At 44.9% G+C, this 18913-nt stretch overlaps 1 protein-coding gene across 1 annotated transcript in view; it reads right to left on the bottom strand.

Moving 5' to 3' along the window:
• LRRK2 (leucine rich repeat kinase 2) overlaps positions 1 to 18913 on the bottom strand; it is a 245907-nt gene that overhangs the window by 38216 nt on the left and 188778 nt on the right. The window contains exon 43 of the mRNA XM_063448081.1: positions 12766 to 12866. Coding sequence (XP_063304151.1) covers positions 12766 to 12866 — 101 coding nt within the window. The remainder of the gene's footprint in view (positions 1 to 12765; positions 12867 to 18913) is intronic.

Raw genomic sequence — 18913 nt, 5'->3', positions numbered from 1 at the left:
TTGTGTATCACGTCATTTCATTCTGACCTTGCATATTTTTATTGAGTTAATTCAAGATTTCGAATATATCAGCCATGTATGCATATTTGGCCATCAAGTGGTTATCTTCAAGAAGCTTTTATAGTTCGGGTATGGTTTGATTTAATAGAAACTGACTGACCTTGCAGCAAAGCTCCAATAATCTGGCCAGAACTTTGCCTCAAGATAGCCAACATACTTATTATTATTATTTATAAAGCACCAACAAGTTCCGTAGCGCTGTGCAATAAGTGGACTAACAGACAAGTATTTGTAACCAGATCAGTTGAGCACACAGGAACAGAGGGATTGAGGGCCCTGCTCAATGAGCTTACATGCTAGAGGAAGTGTGGTAATGTGACACAAAAGGTATGGGTAGGATAAAAAAGTAAGTTGCTAGGATAGTGTTCATTGAGGGCTTAGTGTTTTGTTTTGATGACAGTTTCAGGAGAGGAATCAGGGTGAAGGGAGGGAAAGCTGTTCACAGTTTAACTGATATGCTTTCCTAAAGAAGTAAGTTTTCAAAGATTTTTTGTAATTCTTTATTTTTGGTGCAATGGCAACAATACAGACATTGGTAAGAATGCCACAACAGCATTTGCATAGGATAAGGTAACATTATGTACTGTCAGTGTGTTGGGCTGAGGTGAGCTCTGCACTTTTTAGTATAATGGGCTAGGTGGTTGTATCGAGAGTGTGAGCTGTGCCCTTGGTGTGGGTATTGTGAGAGGTTGACGCTACCCCTTAGGGTCTTTGGGCTATGGTTTAACCCCGGCACAAGGTGTGTGCTTGTGAATTCCCATGCCCCATGCGTGGCGTTAGGTTATGTTTGCATTTTGTGGTAGCGTGAGGGCTGGGTTCTGTGTTTCGACTATGTGCAGGTTTATCTGGTTTGGGAGCTTGGCTATCTGAGCCTGACGGCTGTCGATAGGGGTATCTCTGCGCCCGTGTACCCGTCTAGTGGTGCCTGATGGAGCTCCATGATTTTACTATGCCCTGTAACCCCAGGGCATGAATGGGGGGGGGGGGTAGGAGTCTGTTATCTGTGTGCGGCTTCACTACATGGCCCCCTGGCCTCGTCTGGTTCATGAAATTTGGTTTTAGTTGGGAGTGTTATGTGTAATCTGGTGCAACAGTGCAAAAGAAACTCGAACAAACAAAATATAAAATATAAACGTGATTTGTGGCTTGTGGTCACTGCAGGCTTCAGGTCGTGGGTCCTGGATGCTCGGCGGGTGGGGCCGCGTCGTTGTCGGATATTCCCAGTGTGGCCAGGAGAGCTGTGCCTTCTCCTGGGTCAGTGAGCTTATAGTGAAGTTCATCTTTAGTCACCCACAACGTTTTTGGGGTTGCCCATCTGTATGGGATGCCCGCCGTTTGCAGCGTGGATGTGATGTGGTGCATGCTCTTGCGCCAGAGTAGAGTGTCTCTGCTCAGATCCTGGAAGAAGGTAAGTCGGTGTTTTTCAAATTCGTGTGGTGAGTTCCCTTTTATGGCCGACATTAGGGCTATTTTGTCTGTTAGCGACTGACATCTCAGTATAATGTCGCGTGGGGCCGTCTGTGGTGCCTGTCTTGGTTTTGCTATGCGGTATACGCCGTCGAAAGTGAATTGTTTCGCCTGCCTATTGGAAAGGAGTGAGGCCGCCAGACGCCGCACAAAATGGGGCAATTCCTCCAGTGGTACCGCTTCTGATACCCCTCTTATTTTGATATTTTTCCTCCTGCCCCTGTCGTCTAGGACATTGATTTGTCTATTAGTGTTAGCTTGCGCGGTTTGTATCTGGGTGACTGTCTCTTTTAGGGAGGTGAGGTCTTGGCGCAGGTCTCTCACCTCTTGTTCCGCGGCTTGGGTGCGGGCCGAGACCGTCTGCACCTCTGCTGCCAGCCCCTTCAGATCCGCCTGCCACATTTGCTGCAAGTTTCTTTGGAGTCCAGTCAGCATTGTTTGAATGTCCCCTTTGGTTGCTGGAATTGATTCCTCAGTCGTTTGTGTGCATGTGCTATTAATAGCTGCTGTGGCCGTGCTGTGTGTGGAGTCTCCATCCTCAGACCGCTCGGGTGAGACAGCCGTGGCATTTCGGCTCTTTATCAGTGAGGGGGTTTGTAGCATGCTGCCTATATCCCTGTGCGGTATGGATGTACCTGGGGCTGGTTTGTGGGATCTCCGTCCCATTTCTTCTGGGGTGTAGAAGTCCGCCTCAGTGCTGTATGGGCTTGCTCCGAGCCACGATGTCAGCTCCCTGGGAAGAGCCTGGTCGCGTGTGCGGTAGGCCCCTGTTCCTTTGGTGCGGCGTTTCGTGCCCGATTTCTGCACGAAAGGCATCTGCGTGGTCCGCCGGGTGTCGGGGGTAAGTACCCGTTGCTTTTGACGACGGATGGGCTTTGACTTTTATTATTTTCGGCTTTTTTTGGCTCCGTTTTACCGGAGCTGCTGTAAATGGCGCCCTTCTCCTTGCGCTGCTAGCTCCGCCCCCCTCAAAGATTTTTTGAAGGAGTGGAGATTGGGTGAAAGTCAGTTCAGTGTAACAATAAAACCAAAAAAGCGCAAAAAGAATAAATACAAAAATCTATATGCGAGAATAAAATATATAAGCTGTCAGACACATTAAAGATAATTCCCAAAACCATTAAAATCGAGTATGCTGACATCTAGGGGTATATTTCCCAACGCTGACACTTTTTTTATCATCATTTCAGTGTTGCTATTCTGATCCCATTTCTGTGCAGAGTAGTATTCCAAAAAATCATGAATTTAGAGTTCTTCACTTAATGATATTGATGCATTCATCATTTGCAAAAGTTTATCTGGCAAGTTCTTGACCATCAATGATTTGCGATGTATGCAGCAGTGTGTAATTTGTATTGTTGGATTTTGTCATTTTACACACAAGACAAAACCCTTTTTATTGCCCGTCATTGCCACAGTGCCATACATACAAAGACTAGTGCAATTCCTCAATTCGAAGAAATCATTTGTTGTTCAGAAAATGTCTATGCCAGTAGTCCTCTCTGGAAACTCTTTGCAAAATAAATAATAATCTTTTATAGAGCCATCATCAACAAAACGTACCATGACTATCAGTTGTGCTTGGTTTTTAATATCAGTTGATTCATCAATTTGAAGTGAAAATTTCTCAGCTGTTTTAAATTTTGTAATCTGTGTTTCCAGGATATTGATTGACATATCACCAATACGTCTTTTAATTTAAAGCGGACAACAAAACTTTACTCACTTCCTTAACTTCATTAGGCCCAAACTTTTTTCGAACAATTTCCATGCTTGCCGGCCTTATAAGTGTTTAACCAATAGTATGTGGCTTTTTTTCTGACTTATAATTAATTTTGCAACACGGTAGCTAGCTTCTAACGCTTTGTTAGAAACTTTGACAGACAATAAATTGCATTTGTTTTAAATTTATATTTAAAAGCCTCTGAAAATATTTTGTCCTTTTTGGCACAACTTGGATGGTTTGCCCTTAGATGGCCAGTCAGATTACTTGGTATAATTGCATCATTGGAAAGCTGTGCAAATCTCACATTCTGGATATGGAGCCGTTTCTTCACCACAGTACGAAAATTCATATTGAATGTAGTCTTTGTTGTACTGCCTTTTTACAATCTCCGTTTTTTTTAATACTACTTTTAATGCTGGGTTCATCATTATTTGTTGATGAAGACTAACGTTCTTTACGCCAATATTTGTCCATATTTAAAATGGTATAAAATAAATATAAATCACATTATGTATGAGGAGGTGGAGTTTTTGGTGCTTGTATTCTGGATGTGTGGCAGCTTTGACTCCCCTAACCAGTCTCTTCTTTCTGGTGATATGGTTAGGGGAGTGATTAGTATAGCTTGCTCTATGGGGCAGTAAAATAACTTCACCTCATAGCAGGGGAATGTGGGAAATGTAGTAACAAAAAAAAAAAAAAAAAAAAAAAAAAAGCTAGATTGAAAAAAACAAAACATGAAAATAAAAACAAAACATATTATATAAAACCTGCATAATAATGAATGTATAAGCTCTCCTGGACTATTTTTACACTTTAATGTATCATGTTATTGTACCTTCTCTGCTTTTTCTGCAAAGTAAGTTTTATTCATGTTTTAAGTAATTTACTTTTAGTCACATGACTGATTACACCACCTGTTCTAAAGCTATTTAAACAAGATAGGTCTCATAAACTGTAACACTTTGAGAAAGCCTGTTATAGGTGAAACATGTTAGTGTTTTATAATTCTTTTATACTTTTTTTTTTTTTATCTCCAAATAAAAGTTATTATTCATTTTATACCACTTGGAGATTCCAGACCTATCTTTCAAGCGTTTTTTATCCAGAAGACTCACACAGTGATATCGTTGGTGGGGATAATACCACCTAAGCACTTTGGGATTGAGCAATACCTCAATTTGCTCCCCATTTGTGAGTATATCTTGTTTTATTTTTACCCTTATTTTTAACATATAGAGAGCACTATATTCTGTTTTTATTTCTTCTCCTGCATACTGAGGATACCTCCCTGCCAGGCTACGGCACTACCACTAAAAGCATGAAGAACAGCACCAACAAACAAGCACGAGGACACACTACCATATCCATAGACGGGGATTATTCCGTCCATGCGCATAAATCTGAAGCTGAACATAAGCTCCAGAAAATTGTAAGTACAACCTTTGTCCTTGTTAAGATATCAGAACTCATGACATACTACACTATATTACGTTCTCTGTGCTTATTTCACATATTACCTTGGATTTGAGAACAACACCACAGGCGCTGCCTCCCTGCACCTTTTTCTGCACATCAACCATAAATCACATTATCCCGATTTGTTCATGGTTTACAAATTGCCATTTAAAAAAAAACAAAAAAAAAACCTTTTCAACAGCAGCAAATCAAGAAAAGATAGCATTTCACTGATGAACACCCAAGGTAAAAAAATAATATAAAATACAATGATAGATCTAAAAGACAGAGTTGGCCCAACAATGTTTGCCATGTCCTGATCCATTTTTATTTATTTTTTTGCATTTTTTTTGTAGTCTTTTGCTGCTCCATCATGGAATCCCAAGCAAACTAAGTTGGGAAGGAAGCGACCCCTCTCCCGCTCAGCAACAGAGTTGCAGGTGTATGGTGAATGGGGCCAACAGTGATAGTATGTGGAGGGTAACAGAGTGTACACAAATACTACAAACAGTCCACATATATACATAACAGAAACCCCAACACACACAGTACCACAAACAGTACCACAAACAGTGCACATTCATAATGCTAAATACAGCTTCACAAATATAAGTACCCCACACACACAACACTACACACAGCCTGCATATAAAAACACTAACACCAGAGACATGCCCCACACATACATAACCCACACACATACAACAGACACAGCCCCAATGCAACCTCACGAAGCAGCTGAAACACATATGCATAAAACAAGCAGATTTCCCTAACATACATAAACAGTGCTTTAAATAAAAAAAATAAAGGGCCTGCACCTTAAGGGAATTCATAGTTTTATTTTGGCACAGCTCTAGCAAAGGCCATCTACCAATGCAATATTTCATCAATAATAGTATAACACTGTGATCACAATTTAATATTGGGTTCTTAGCAAATGGCCTAGGCTACTGTAAAACCATGATGCTTATATAATCACAATTTCAGCAGTGCTAAGTCCAAATTTGTAACAGTACAAGTCCACTTCTTATTTAATTTGCTTTATTTCTTTGCTTGTACGTAAGAAATAAATGCAATGACACATATTAATGCCAGTAGAGGTTACAATCATACATCCTAAAGTAGAATATCATTACAAATGACAGAGAAATGTAAATATTTAAAGATTTAATAAATACTGTTAGGAAATTAAAGCATGTAGACATTATGTCTGCTGATTAATCGGTAAAGTCAACACCAAGTATTAAAGACAGCCTATGAAAATTGCATAACCCCACGGACAGTTATTAAGGGCAACTGATGTTTTATTTTTTTTATTTTTTTCCAGTTTACAGCATTTTAGATTATCACAAAAAATAAGTAAAGGAGAAACAAGAAAAAAAAAAAAGCAAATGTGAATGTGCCACATGAATATGGCATTCAAAACTTTCTATTTGTGAACTTCATACCAAGAGCTTACATGTCAAGTATCCTATATTGAGTACACCACCTGTAAATGAAATAATTCCACCACCTTTCAACATGTACCCACCAAAAATGCAGACTTTAGACATGATGTCTCAGAACTAGATGGCTAGCAGATTTAGTATTACCTTCATTCCACCCCCACGTGGTCCATATTTTCCCACATAATATTCTCTAGGCCTCTTTCAGCACTAACCAACTTCAAGGGAGTTTCACACAATGCATTTAGCGCCCAATTAAGATCTCAAGGAGAAACAATGTAATTGTGCATGGGTAGCAAGAATATAGCAAACTTCACACATTTCTTGCCAAGAAGATCATTGGCCAATATTCTTATCAGAATTGAGTTTTAAGGCATTTTGCAAAGCAAAACTGTACAACCTTAAAACATCAGTATGACTACACATGGGTTGTGTGCTACGCTAGATGAGAGTAAAATAAACTAAAAATGAATAACGAGTGGGAACAAGCTAGTTCCACATGTCTAGGTTGGAAAATACGTTTATCTTAAATCAAAAAGGCTAGCTAGGCATGTGGTTAAGGCACAGTAAAATATCGCTAGACATAGCAGTATTGCAGTTAGGAGCCACTGATCTGGTTCACAATCATATTTCTACCTTACGAAGAAGGTTAAAGGAACATTATAGTCACCTAAATTACTTTAGCTAAATAAAGCAGTTTTAGTGTATAGATCATTCCCCTGCAATTTCACTGCTCAATTCACTGTCATTTAGGAGTTAAATCACTTTGTTTCTGTTTATGCAGCCCTAGCCACACCTCCCCTGGCTATGATTGACAGAGCCTGCACGAAAAAAAACTGGTTTCACTTTCAAACAGATGTAATTTACCTTAAATAATTGTATCTCAATCTCTAAATTAAACTTTAATCACATACAGGAGGCTCTTCCAGGGTCTAGTAAGCTATTAACATAGCAGGGGATAAACTGAGCTTCGGTTCAGTTCTGGTCACCATCGAGCGGTCCCGCTAGGGAGATTGGCCGCCTCCCCCGTCCGGTGCACGATAGGCCGCATGGATAGAGCTATGCTGCCGGTTCGCCTCCTACACCCTTTATCGCCCTGCTGTGGGTCTCCGGTGAGTCAGTGATTGTGTAAGTCACTTATTCCGCTCCCACTGAGGTTGGATGAGGGTTTAAAACCGCAATTTTGGCTCGTGGAGGAGAGGAGCTCGAGCAAAGTACGTCTGCATAGTTCCTGTGGAACTCCATACCTTTCTCCGTTAGATACTCACCCAGTCTCCACTCCAAAAAAATCATTAAAAATTCACACCTTCACAAAAGCATATCAATTAAACTGATAATGCTGATTCTTCTCCTATAACTGTCATTTAAAAAAAAAAAAAAAAAACAACACTAAGTCGTCAATAAATACTAATCTACCAATCTACTTCTCTAATACTTTCCTTACATTTTGTGTCCCTGTACCCCACTCCCTCAGGCATTTAAGCTCATTGAGCAGGGCCCTCAACTCCTCTGTTCCTGTCCGTCTGACTTTTCTGGTTACAATTACATGTTTGGTAGTCCACCCATTGTAAAACTCTGTGGAATTTGATTAATAAATACATATTATTTATAGCAGATGCATTCAATTGCAAAAAGATCATCATAAGCCTTCATCATGTCCATAAAATGCAAGAATGGTCATTCAACATCTGCACGATCATATTAAGCTTTTAGAAAGTTGAAATAAACCAGACAATGTTCAAAATATTTAGTTTGACTATGCAGGATCCAATAAAGACCCTTAGAGAGACAAGTTCATGTGAGGTCTAAAAATCAATATAGCCTTGGACAAAATGCTTGAATTGCAAGTACCACTAATTGGTCTCTACCAATTATTATCAGCACTTTTTGAAAGGAAGACATAGGCTAATCTGAAATTCCGGTGAACACAAACAAATGAAAATGAAAATTTAAAATATGACTTGTTTAGCAAGTTAAAGCTTGAAAAATGCCCTTGCTTGTTATGCTTTTTCTTTCAACTACTGTGTTTTCCCCTCCAAGAATTCTGTCAACTCGCATTCTATGCTTTAATGGTCAATGGTATTTGAAAAAGGCTGTAACGCTCCTTAAACCTGAGCTGCATAACTTCAGTACAGTAACATAGCTTTGGTACTAGCCCACTACTGAAAAGGTAAAAAAACACACAATAGCAGAACTTAAAGAATTCTACAAAGAATTCCACAAAAGTAAAAATGGCTAATTTTCCAAAACATTGCTGGTTGACATGATGTTGGTTTTAAAAAGAAACAAAAAAAAACAACGGCTAGAGCTGTATCCCATTAGCGGATTCCTTCCCACAGATAGTGTTCACACAGGTGATGATATATTCATCTGACTACAGAAATGTGTGCAAGTTGCCAGAGAACAATGTAATAATAACATCACACTAGGTAGCTTTTCCATCAATAGCCGGGACCCAGTACGGTTGTCACGGAGGGCCCGGACTGCACTGGTAATCCTGCGTGTCCGGTCCCTCCGCCCAACAATGTGCGTGTATATATATATATATTTCTATTGGTTCTCTCTCTCTCTCTATATCTATATCTATATCTATATATATATATATATATATATATATATATATATATATATATATATATATATAGAGAGAGAGAGAGAGAGAGAGAGAGAGAGAGAGAGTACCAATAGAAATATATATATGCCCCTGCGGGCCCTGCTGACTTCCAAGCAGGGCCCAGGATATACTTACCTCCCTCTCCAGCACTCTCACAAGCCGTGACTGTAAAGCATTGCCATGACAATGCTCCCGCCACGCAATGCATGCCAGGCTCGCTACAGAAGTAGAGCCAGCAGAGGGAAGATGCAGACTGCTGAGCCCCTCTTTGCTGGCCTAACAGATCAGGGAATCCAGTGTCCTCCCTTCCGGACTACAGGTAAGAGGCTGGGAGAGGGGAATACATTTTAAAAATGTTTTTATAAAAATTCAACAGAACAAAATACCCCCTAGCACACACACAATCAAACACACACACACACACACACACACACACCATCCACTACACACACACACCATCCACTACACACCATCCACTACACACACACACACACACCGTCCACTACACACACACACACACACACACCATCCACTACACACACACCATCCACTACACACACACACACACACCATCCACTACACACACACACACACACACACCATCCACTACACACACACACACACCATCCACTACACACACACACACACACACACACCATCCACTACACATCCACAACGGATGCATTGTGTGTTTCTGTTTGTAAAGGATGCAGTGTGTGTTTCTGTGTATGTGTGCAAGGGATGCATTGTCTTTGTGTGTAATGGATTCATTATGTGTTTCTGTGTGTGTAAGGGAAGCATGGTGTGTTTGTGTGTGTGTGTGTGTGTGTGTAGGGATGCAATGTGTGTTTTGGTGTATGTATAGGGAAGCAGTGTGTGTGTGTGTGTGTGTGCATATTGTGAAAGAGAGTTTGTGGGGTAGGATAGGGGCTGAGAGGGGACTGGAAAAAAAATGTTTTTTGCTTTGCGTCATACATCCCCTTTAGTGTATCTCTTGCAAGCCCCTTGTTTGTCTCTTATTCCCCCTCTTTGGATGTCTCCTACATCCTCCCAACTTCTTTGTGCGTCTTACTCCCCCCAACCCCTTTGTGTGTCTCCCTCCAGAACCCCTCTGTGCTTCTCTTTCCCCCCCTTCCTTAGCCTCTCTGTGTGTCTTCCACTCCCCTGTCCCTTAATAATCTCTTTCACTCCCACCCGTCCCTTGGTGGTCTCCTCTCCTCCCCCTGTCCCTTAGAACTCTTCTCTCCTGCCCCTTAGTGCTCTCTCCTACCCCCCCACCATCACTTAGTGCTCTCTCCTACCCCCTGTGATTAAGAGCTCCCCCCTCCCCTACTGGTCTCTCCTCCCTCCCCCCCTCCACAGGTAGCCTCTCCTCCCTCCCCCCTGCAGGTAGCCTCTCCTCCCTCCCCCCCACCACCTCTAGCCTCTCCTCCCTCCCCTCCACCCCCTCCGCAGGTAGCCTCTCCTCCCTCCCCCTCCGTAGGTAGCCTCTCCTCCCTCCCCCTCCGTAGGTAGCCTCTCCTCCCTCCCCCTCCGTAGGTAGCCTCTCCTCCCTCCCCCTCCGTAGGTAGCCTCTCCTCCCTCCCCCTCCGTAGGTAGCCTCTCCTCCCTCCCCCTCCGTAGGTAGCCTCTCCTCCCTCCCCCTCCGTAGGTAGCCTCTCCTCCCTCCCCCTCCGTAGGTAGCCTCTCCTCCCTCCCCCTCCGTAGGTAGCCTCTCCTCCCTCCCTCTCCGTAGGTAGCCTCTCCTCCCTCCCCCTCCGTAGGTAGCCTCTCCTGCCTCCCCCCACCCCCTCCGCAGGTAGCCTCTCCTCCCTTCCCTTCCCTCTCTCCCCCACCCCCTCCCCAGGTGGTCTATCCTTCCTTCCCTCTCTCCCTCACCCCCTCCCCAGGTGGTCTCTCCTTCCCTTCCCCCCCCCCCGGTGGTCTCTCCTTCCCTCTCCCCCCTCCCCAGGTGGTCTCTCCTTCCCTCTCCCCCCCTCCCCAGGTGGTCTCTCCTTCCCTCTCCCCCCCTCCCCAGGTGGTCTCTCCTTCCCTCTCCCCCCCTCCCCAGGTGGTCTCTCCTTCCCTCTCCCCCCCTCCCCAGGTGGTCTCTCCTTCCCTCTCTCCCCCTCCCCAGGTGGTCTCTCCTTCCCTCTCCCCCCCCCTCCCCAGGTGGTCTCTCCTTCCCTCTCCCCCCCCCCTCCCCAGGTGGTCTCTCCTTCCCTCTCCCCCCCCTCCCCAGGTGGTCTCTCCTTCCCTCTCCCCCCCCTCCCCAGGTGGTCTCTCCTTCCCTCTCCCCCTCTCCCCAGGTGGTCTCTCCTTCCCTCTCCCCCTCTCCCCAGGTGGTCTCTCCTTCCCTCTCCCCCCCCTCCCCAGGTGGTCTCTGCTTCCCTCTTTCATTTCCCCCCTCCCTAGGTGGTCTCTCCTTCCCTCTCCCCCCCTTCCCAGGTGGTCTCTCCTTCCCTCTCTCCTTTCCCCCCTCCCCAGGTGGTCTCTGCTTCCCTCTCTCCTTTCCCCCCTCCCCAGGTGGTCTCTCCTTCCCTCTCTCCTTTCCCCCCTCCCCAGGTGGTCTCTCCTCCCCCCCCCTCCCCAGGTGGTCTCTCCTCCCCCCCCCCTCCCCAGGTGGTCTCTCCTCCCCCCCTCCCCAGGTGGTCTCTCCTCCCCTCTCTCTCCCCCCCTCCCTAGGTAGTCTCTCCCCACCTCCCCGGGTGGTCTCTCCTTCCCTCTATCCCCCCCCGGTCCACTGTACTGTTCTGTTTCCTGTACCCGGCCATACGGAAAGGAAGCACTTCTTGTCAGTCCGGCCGGGTACAGAAAACTGATGCTCCTGTACCGCGGACCAGAGCAGAACTTGGCCACTCTACACTGAGGAGCTGACAGGAGGGAGCGCTGTGTGCTTCCCTCCTGCCGATCCCTCATATATTTCGCCCCCATGCCTGTGCGCCCTAAAGGACGCGCTGGCCCGGGCAGTGCTGCAGCCGCCAGAGGCTCTCTATAGAGTGCTCAGGCAGATGCAGCATAGGAAGCGCTGGCCCTGCAAACACACACACATCATCCACCACCACATAAACACACAAACTGCATCCACTACACAAACACACACTTTGCAATTACTATACACACACTACATCCACTACACACTAATTCCACTACACAAACACACACTCTACATTCACTATACACTTTAAATGTTAAGGAGAAGCAAGGGCTCAGAGGTCACAGGACCTCTATGTAAAAGTAAGTGGTCTCTTGGTTCCCTAAGAGTGAATAGGATACCTATTTATTTAAGATACCTTCAGATATGCAAGCTTTATTGGCAAGTCTGAGGCCAACTGCACAAAGAAGAACTTAGTATCAAATATTGTATCTACATGGGAACCTATAAGAATGGGTTAATCACATAAGGTTACCAAAACCATATGTGTCATTATGGGAAAGAGATACAGTGGTCTTGTGGGATGGATGGGGAAATATCCAGAAGGTCACATCTAAAGTAATCTACATGAGCAATTGTATACAATGTTAAATGAGACGGTACATAACTCCTGTCAAGTGTCCATATAGGATCTATGACAACTATATAGTGCTGGGTGAGAACTGTCTACCTCACGTGGTATGAGTGCCTGAAAGATAATAGGTTAGAGGTCAAAGTGAAAAATGTAATATCAAAAATGTTATATAAGATTCTTGATCAGCCTTTAGGGTGTTACATGTTGCGGCATTTTAAAGAGTTGGAGTAACCTTTTATAGGCATTCATATGTTTATTTATTGAAATGTGAATGCAAAGGGAATTTCACATTTTAGACCATGTTAGTCAAACTGAAAACATACATCGTAATTTTTCCAGTTTGGCTACTTTGCATTTGAAATTCACTCTGCACTTTAGTGAATAACTCTGTCAATAGGTGCTACAATAAATCTGCTATTTGAAAGGACAGTTGAAGAGAGGAGTATTTTCAAAACATCTCTTTAATACAGACTGTTTTGACATTCTGCAATGTTATTAAAACTGTACCTTGGCAGAAGTAGGACGTTCCTGGGGGTTTTCTTTCAAACATTTTTTAATTAATACTTCAACTTCCGGCCATGCAGCACAATTATATTCTTTCACTGGATCTAGAAAATAGATTATTCTGGAATTACATTATTAGATCTTGATATATCTAAAATATTTTTAAATAAATTAAATAACCAACATTTCAATTGAACGTTAAAGAACTGTGCACACAACATGCACTATAAATTATTTCAATAAAATAATCCGCTTTTGCCTTTAGGCAAAATATTTCAGAGAGTTTTAATGAACACCTCCTAGGATATTAAAGAGATATTCATCTTACAGAGTAAACATTTGCATTTCGGATCCGGACTGACCCTATGGGCGGGATCAATCTGATATGCAAGTGCTGTCGGTATTCTCTGTAATAGCTCAAGTAGACAATTTTTGAGGAGTATGCAGGGACTAACCAAATGGCATGTTATTAAGGTTTCTCTGAGCTTTTGCTTGTTCATAAATTCTCTGCCAGTTCTTAAGTTAAAAAGGTAATCCAAATGTGGACACTGTGCTCACAGTGTCTGAAGGGGTATCAGCTACATTTCACCGAGGCCCAAAGAAGGCCAAAATGATAATCATGGTTTGCTGTATCTGGATTGTCATTAATGGTGGGATCAGGCTTATATGCAAACATGCAGAGAAAGAGTGGGATACAGCTGCCCAGTATTAAATACACAAACAATACATAGTGTGATACTGTCACAACATAAATAAATATGACATGCTACTCTGTTAATCCAGATTGGAGATAGGATGAAATCTGTGTGTCAATGTGAGACATACTAGATCCCTAAACTGCAGACACTGGAGCCAAAGGGGTTAAATGTAGACATTGATTGAATTAGTTTATTCCAAGAGTTTTCGTTTAGCGGATTTTCTGGGATGACATAGTCGAGTTACTTTAATTAGATATAATGTTATGATATATAATTAGTGATGTCCCGAACAGTTCGCCGGGAACCGTTCGCTGGCGAACATAGCATGTTGAAAAACACGCGCGATGTTCGGTCCGCCCCTATACGTCATCATTGAGTAAACTTTGACCCTGTACCTCACAGTCAGCAGACACATTCCAGCCAATCAGCAGCAGACCCTCCCTCCCAGACCCCCCCACCTCCATGACGAATAGGGGGCGGACTGAACATTGCGCGTGTTCGCCGGCGAACGGTTCTTGGCGAACTGTTCGGGACATCACTATATATAATGATATAAAAAAATAATGAATATAAATTGTTATTTATTATCATCAGGCAGACACCCTTAACGTGAATATATAATTCACATTTTGTGAGTGCAACAGTGTAGCTTTCCTTGGAATGGAGTAAGCATAAGTAAAGCCTAGTAAAATGAAGACTGCTGGTGGTGAACTACAATATTTCAAGGAGGAGGGTCCTTGATATTCTTTATAAAAGTGCAATGACACATTTCGCCAAAGATATGGCTTCCTAAAATCGCAGTGATCTGATGGTTAGACAACTGGGTCAGAGCATCTCCAAAATGGCAAATCTTGTGGGGTGTTCCTGGTATGTAGTGAGGCAAGGAAGGACAACCAGTGAACTTGCATCAGGGTCAAGGGTGTCAGAACTGGACCATGGAGCAATGAGAGAAGCTTACCTGGTCTAATGAATAGGTTTTTCAAGTAGATTGCGAGGTGCGAGTGTGTTGTTTACATGGCAGCAGGATGCACTATGAAAAGAAGGTAGGTCGCCTCTTTCACATTGCCACACTGCTAAAACTGTTCAGCAATAGTTTCAGAAACATTACAGAGTTAAAGGGGTTGCCTTGGCATCCACATTTCCCAGATTGCAATCCATATTGAGCATCTATGAGATTTTCTGGAACAACAAATCTGATCCATGGAGGCCTCATCTTGCAGATTGCAGGACAGCAGAGGATCTGCTGCTTACATCTTTGTGCCAGATATCACTAGATAGACACATGCAGAGGCTTGTGAAATCCATGCCTTAACACATCAGAGCTGTTTTTACACTACAAGGGTGACCTACATGATATTAGGCAGGTGATTTTAATGTTGTGCCCAGTGTATATCCTTTGTATATGCCCAGATCCAAAGTACTGGTAAGTTCTCTCTGCACAAAAGATACAGCAATCACAGACAATCGTTTCATCCTTCTTTGGGCATCATCAGCAAGGTGTATCTGATGCACTGTGATCACGGTCCATCTCTGGATTACCCTTTTTTTTTGGTAAATATATTTTTATTATAATTTTATGTTCACAGTGAGACTCGCAGGTCTCTCCAAGCGTATCGTAACTGAAGCACATCTGACATTCACAGTGAGACTCGCAGGTTTCTTCGATAGTATTGTAATTGAAGCACGACGTGTGCCAGAACATGTATGAAAAAACAAGTGGGTATTCGGGCACGCAGGCCCACATCAGTGATGGACTCGCAGGTCCCTGTTCAGTAATACAGTGGTAAGGCTTCCATTGTTATTTTTGCGTGGTTTGATTGTGCACTGCCTCCCATCTAGTTCCAGTCAGGGCATCTAGGTCTAGTGTGTGCGCGGCCTTGTCTTGTTGAGTGAGGGAGGTGACCGATTAGTATTGCGTCAGTGACCTGTAAGTCACCGCGAGCTTTGTGTGATGTATGCCTATTGGACTCATGATTTCACTGTCAAGTGGTCAGATATGTCCTAGTTTCTTCGGAGTGTGGGTCTGTGGCCCAAATGAGGTTTGCAGGAGAAAAAAGGGGGGGGGAGGATGCGGGCTATGCGGGGAAATGAGTGGGGTAGGTTGGCTGGGTCAGTCGTGGGTGTCAGTTCTGTCAGGTGGGTCCTCTGCGTCTAGTCGGGCGGTGAAGTCTGCCTGTGTGGTGGATACGATCCAGTGTGTTCAGATCTCCATGTATTTTGCGGTGGTGTTAGTCACCCCCGAGTGTAGTTCTTCTATCGCCCTGAGTTCTTCCATTTGGTTGAACCATGTCCTGAGAAGAGGGGACCTATCTTGTCTCCAGTATTGTGGTATTACCTGTTTGGCCACATTAAAGATCCTAATAGTCTTGGACTTCTGGTATCGGTATCTGGGTACGGTTGTGTGGTGTAGTAGCATCGCCGCTGGCTCCAGTGGCGGAGGTGCGTCTGAGAATTTCTCTAGGATGGCGTGTATGCCCTTCAAGAACGGTTTAATTCTGTGGCATTCCCACCATAAGTGTAGTGTAGTGCCCTTTGCCTCTCCACACCGCCAGCATAGGTCGGAGCGTGAGGGGTCAATTGTGTGGAGTTTAAATGGGGTACGGTACCAGTAGCTCAGCAGTTTAAATGCCGTCTCTTGTGTCTTGGTGAAGGTAGAACAGTGGTGTATGAGGTAGCAAATTTTTTCCCACTCTGTTTCGGTAAATGTCTTCCCCAGTGCAGTTTCCCATTTTCCCTTGAAGGCAGGAATCTCCGTCGGAGTCTCCCTTTGTATTAGCGAGTATATAAATGATATGCCGTGGGGTAGAGGGTCTGGGTGTATACAGCACTCTTCGAAGGTTGCACTCTAGCATGGGCTCGTCCCCTGGGTAGGGAGTCTATGTAGTTCGACAGCTGTTTGTATTTAAAGGTTTGTAGGAATGTAAGGGGTGCGTTCTCCGTCAGGTTAGGAAGTGTCTTCCGGCCAGTGTGTGTGTATATGTGATGTAGTCTGGGGGTGGGTGTGCGGATGATGTCCCTGAAGGCGCTCAGATCAGATGTGAATTAAGGGCAGCAGGGGTGAAGGGTGTTGGGTTAGTCCGTGTACCCGGGACGCCCTGTGCCATACTCGTAGGGTATGTTGTGCTAAAGAGGAGCATCCCCGGCTGAGTCCACCCCCAGAGCACCACGGTAGGACCGAAACTGGTCCCGCCGTCTCCGTCTCTTCTACCACCTTCCACAGTTCGTGGACGTTGGTCTTGGTCCATTCCATGACTCTCTGTAAGTGTCCTGCCGTGTAGTATAAGTGGAAGTCAGGGATGGCCAGCCCTCCCCTTTCCTTGGGTTGTGTAAAGGCCTGGAACTTAATCCTTGGTCTTTTTCCGTTCCATATGTAGCTACCTGTCATCGAGCGTAAAGCTGTGAAAAATCCTTTGGGGATCGTTATGGGGAGCGTCTGGAACAGATAGAGTAGGCGTGGGAGGAGGTTCATTTTAATAACTTGGATCCTTCCCAGCCACGATATATGTGGGTAGGACCATTCTGTTAGTTCTCTCTTGAATAAGCTTAGCATAGGGGTAAAGTTTTCCCTGTATAGGTCCTCCTTCTGTTTGGTCAGCCACGTACCCAGGTAGCGTATTTTATGTTCTGCCCACTGGAATGGGAAGCTAGCGCGGAGAGGGGAGGCTCGGCTATTGGGCAGGTCAGCATTCAAGATGTATGATTTGGAGTAATTTATTTTTAGATTGGAGATGACTCCAAATGTCTTGAAGGCTTGAAGTATGTTGGGGAGGGAGATCTCTGGTCGAGAAACAAAAAAATGAGGTCGTCTGCATAGGCGGCCACTTTGTGGTGTGTCTCCCCCGTTTCTATGCCTGTGATGTCGTGGTGCTGTCTGTATCGCTATCAGGAGGGGTTCAAGGGCAAGGACGAAGAGCAACAGGGATATTGAGCATCCATGACGGGTGCCATTATGAATGGGGAACTCATCTGTTAGTGCCCCATTCACTATTACGTGGGACGTGGGACGTGGGCCTGTCGTACATGGCCTCGACCCAGCTGCGCATGTGGGGTCCGAGTCCCATATGGGTAAGGATCTGGAACAAGTATTCCCATCCCACCCTGTCGAAGGCCTTCTCTGCGTCAGTAGACAGCAGAAGGAGGCCCCCGGTGTCTCTGTTCTTGTTGTGCATGAGGGCAAGGGCCCTAATGGTGTTGCCCCTAGCCTCACGGTTTGCTACAAACCCGACCTGGTCAGGGTGGACCAGTGTGGGGATATGCGGCTGCACGCGCATGGCCAAGATCTTTGCCATAAATTTGATATCGCAGTTGATAAGGGAGATGGGTCTGTAATTCCCACAGTGCTCTGCGTCCTTGCCCTCTTTTGGGTTGATGGTTATGTGCTCTGTCAACGCTTGCTTGGGGAAGTGATGGCCTTCTCTTACCGCGTTAAACGAGAACAGCATTGGCTGGTATAGTTTGTCCGCGAAGCGTTTATAATAGCAGAGTGGCAGGCCATCTGGGCCTGGACTCTTACCGGGTTTGGTGCGTTTTATTGCAAGTGCCAGTTCCTCCATTGAGATGGGCTTGTCTAGTTGGTCTGTGACCTACTGATCTAATGTAGGTAATTTGTGTGTTTGCATGTATTGCTGGATGGAGTTTTTTAAGCGAGTGGTCGCTGTTTCCGACTGTGGTTGGGGGAGCGAGTAGAGCTCCGAGTAGTAAGCTCTCACTGTTTTCAAGATCTCTGTCGGTAGGCCGCGTACTGAGCCCTGTTTGTCTCTAATTTTGTCGATATAGGTCATCTGGCGCCGTTTCGCCAGCATTCTAGCTAGAATTTTGCCGCTTTTGTTTCCATGTAGGGAGAAAAAGGCCTTGTGTCTGAGTACTTTCCTGTGGTGTTTGGAGTGGAGCAGCGAGGTCAAGTCACGTCATAGTTGTAGTAGTCATGCTTGGTGGGATGGGTTTTGTGCTTGTTTATGTAGCGTGTCGTGTTTGTGTATGTTCTCTATAATTTCAGTGAGTCGGGCTTCTCTTTGTTTTTTGAGTTCTGCTCCCTCTTGTATGAAGTGTCCCCGTATGACGCTCTTGTGTGCCTCCCACCTGAAGACAGGTAGGGGAAACTATGTACAGAAACGATCCTGTCACTTGAAAGTGACGGTTTAGGAATGAGCGTCGGAGGACAAGGCTAGGCGGAATCCACCAGTGGTCCGCCAAGTCCCATCCGCCTATCTGTGGGCGCTCAGTCCTATGAGGGAAAGCGGAGGAGGCCGGGAGCCTCCGCGCGGGTCCTATCCAAGGAGCCCGGGACCTCAGCAGCTCCTGGTGCCGTTCGTTTTCGAACCTCTCCCGAACCGGACCTCGTCTGGAGCCCACGTATCCCCTGTGGCTTCAAGTGTTATTGTTGGGTGAGTATTCCATCCTCGTCCTACTCTGTGGTGGCCAAAGGCCTCAATCGGGTAGTGTTTTGCTCTGCC

This window comes from Pelobates fuscus, chromosome 3 (assembly GCF_036172605.1).
Source record: "Pelobates fuscus isolate aPelFus1 chromosome 3, aPelFus1.pri, whole genome shotgun sequence".
Taxonomy (NCBI): Eukaryota; Metazoa; Chordata; class Amphibia; order Anura; family Pelobatidae; genus Pelobates; species Pelobates fuscus.
This window is presented reverse-complemented; position numbering and strand designations above follow the sequence as displayed.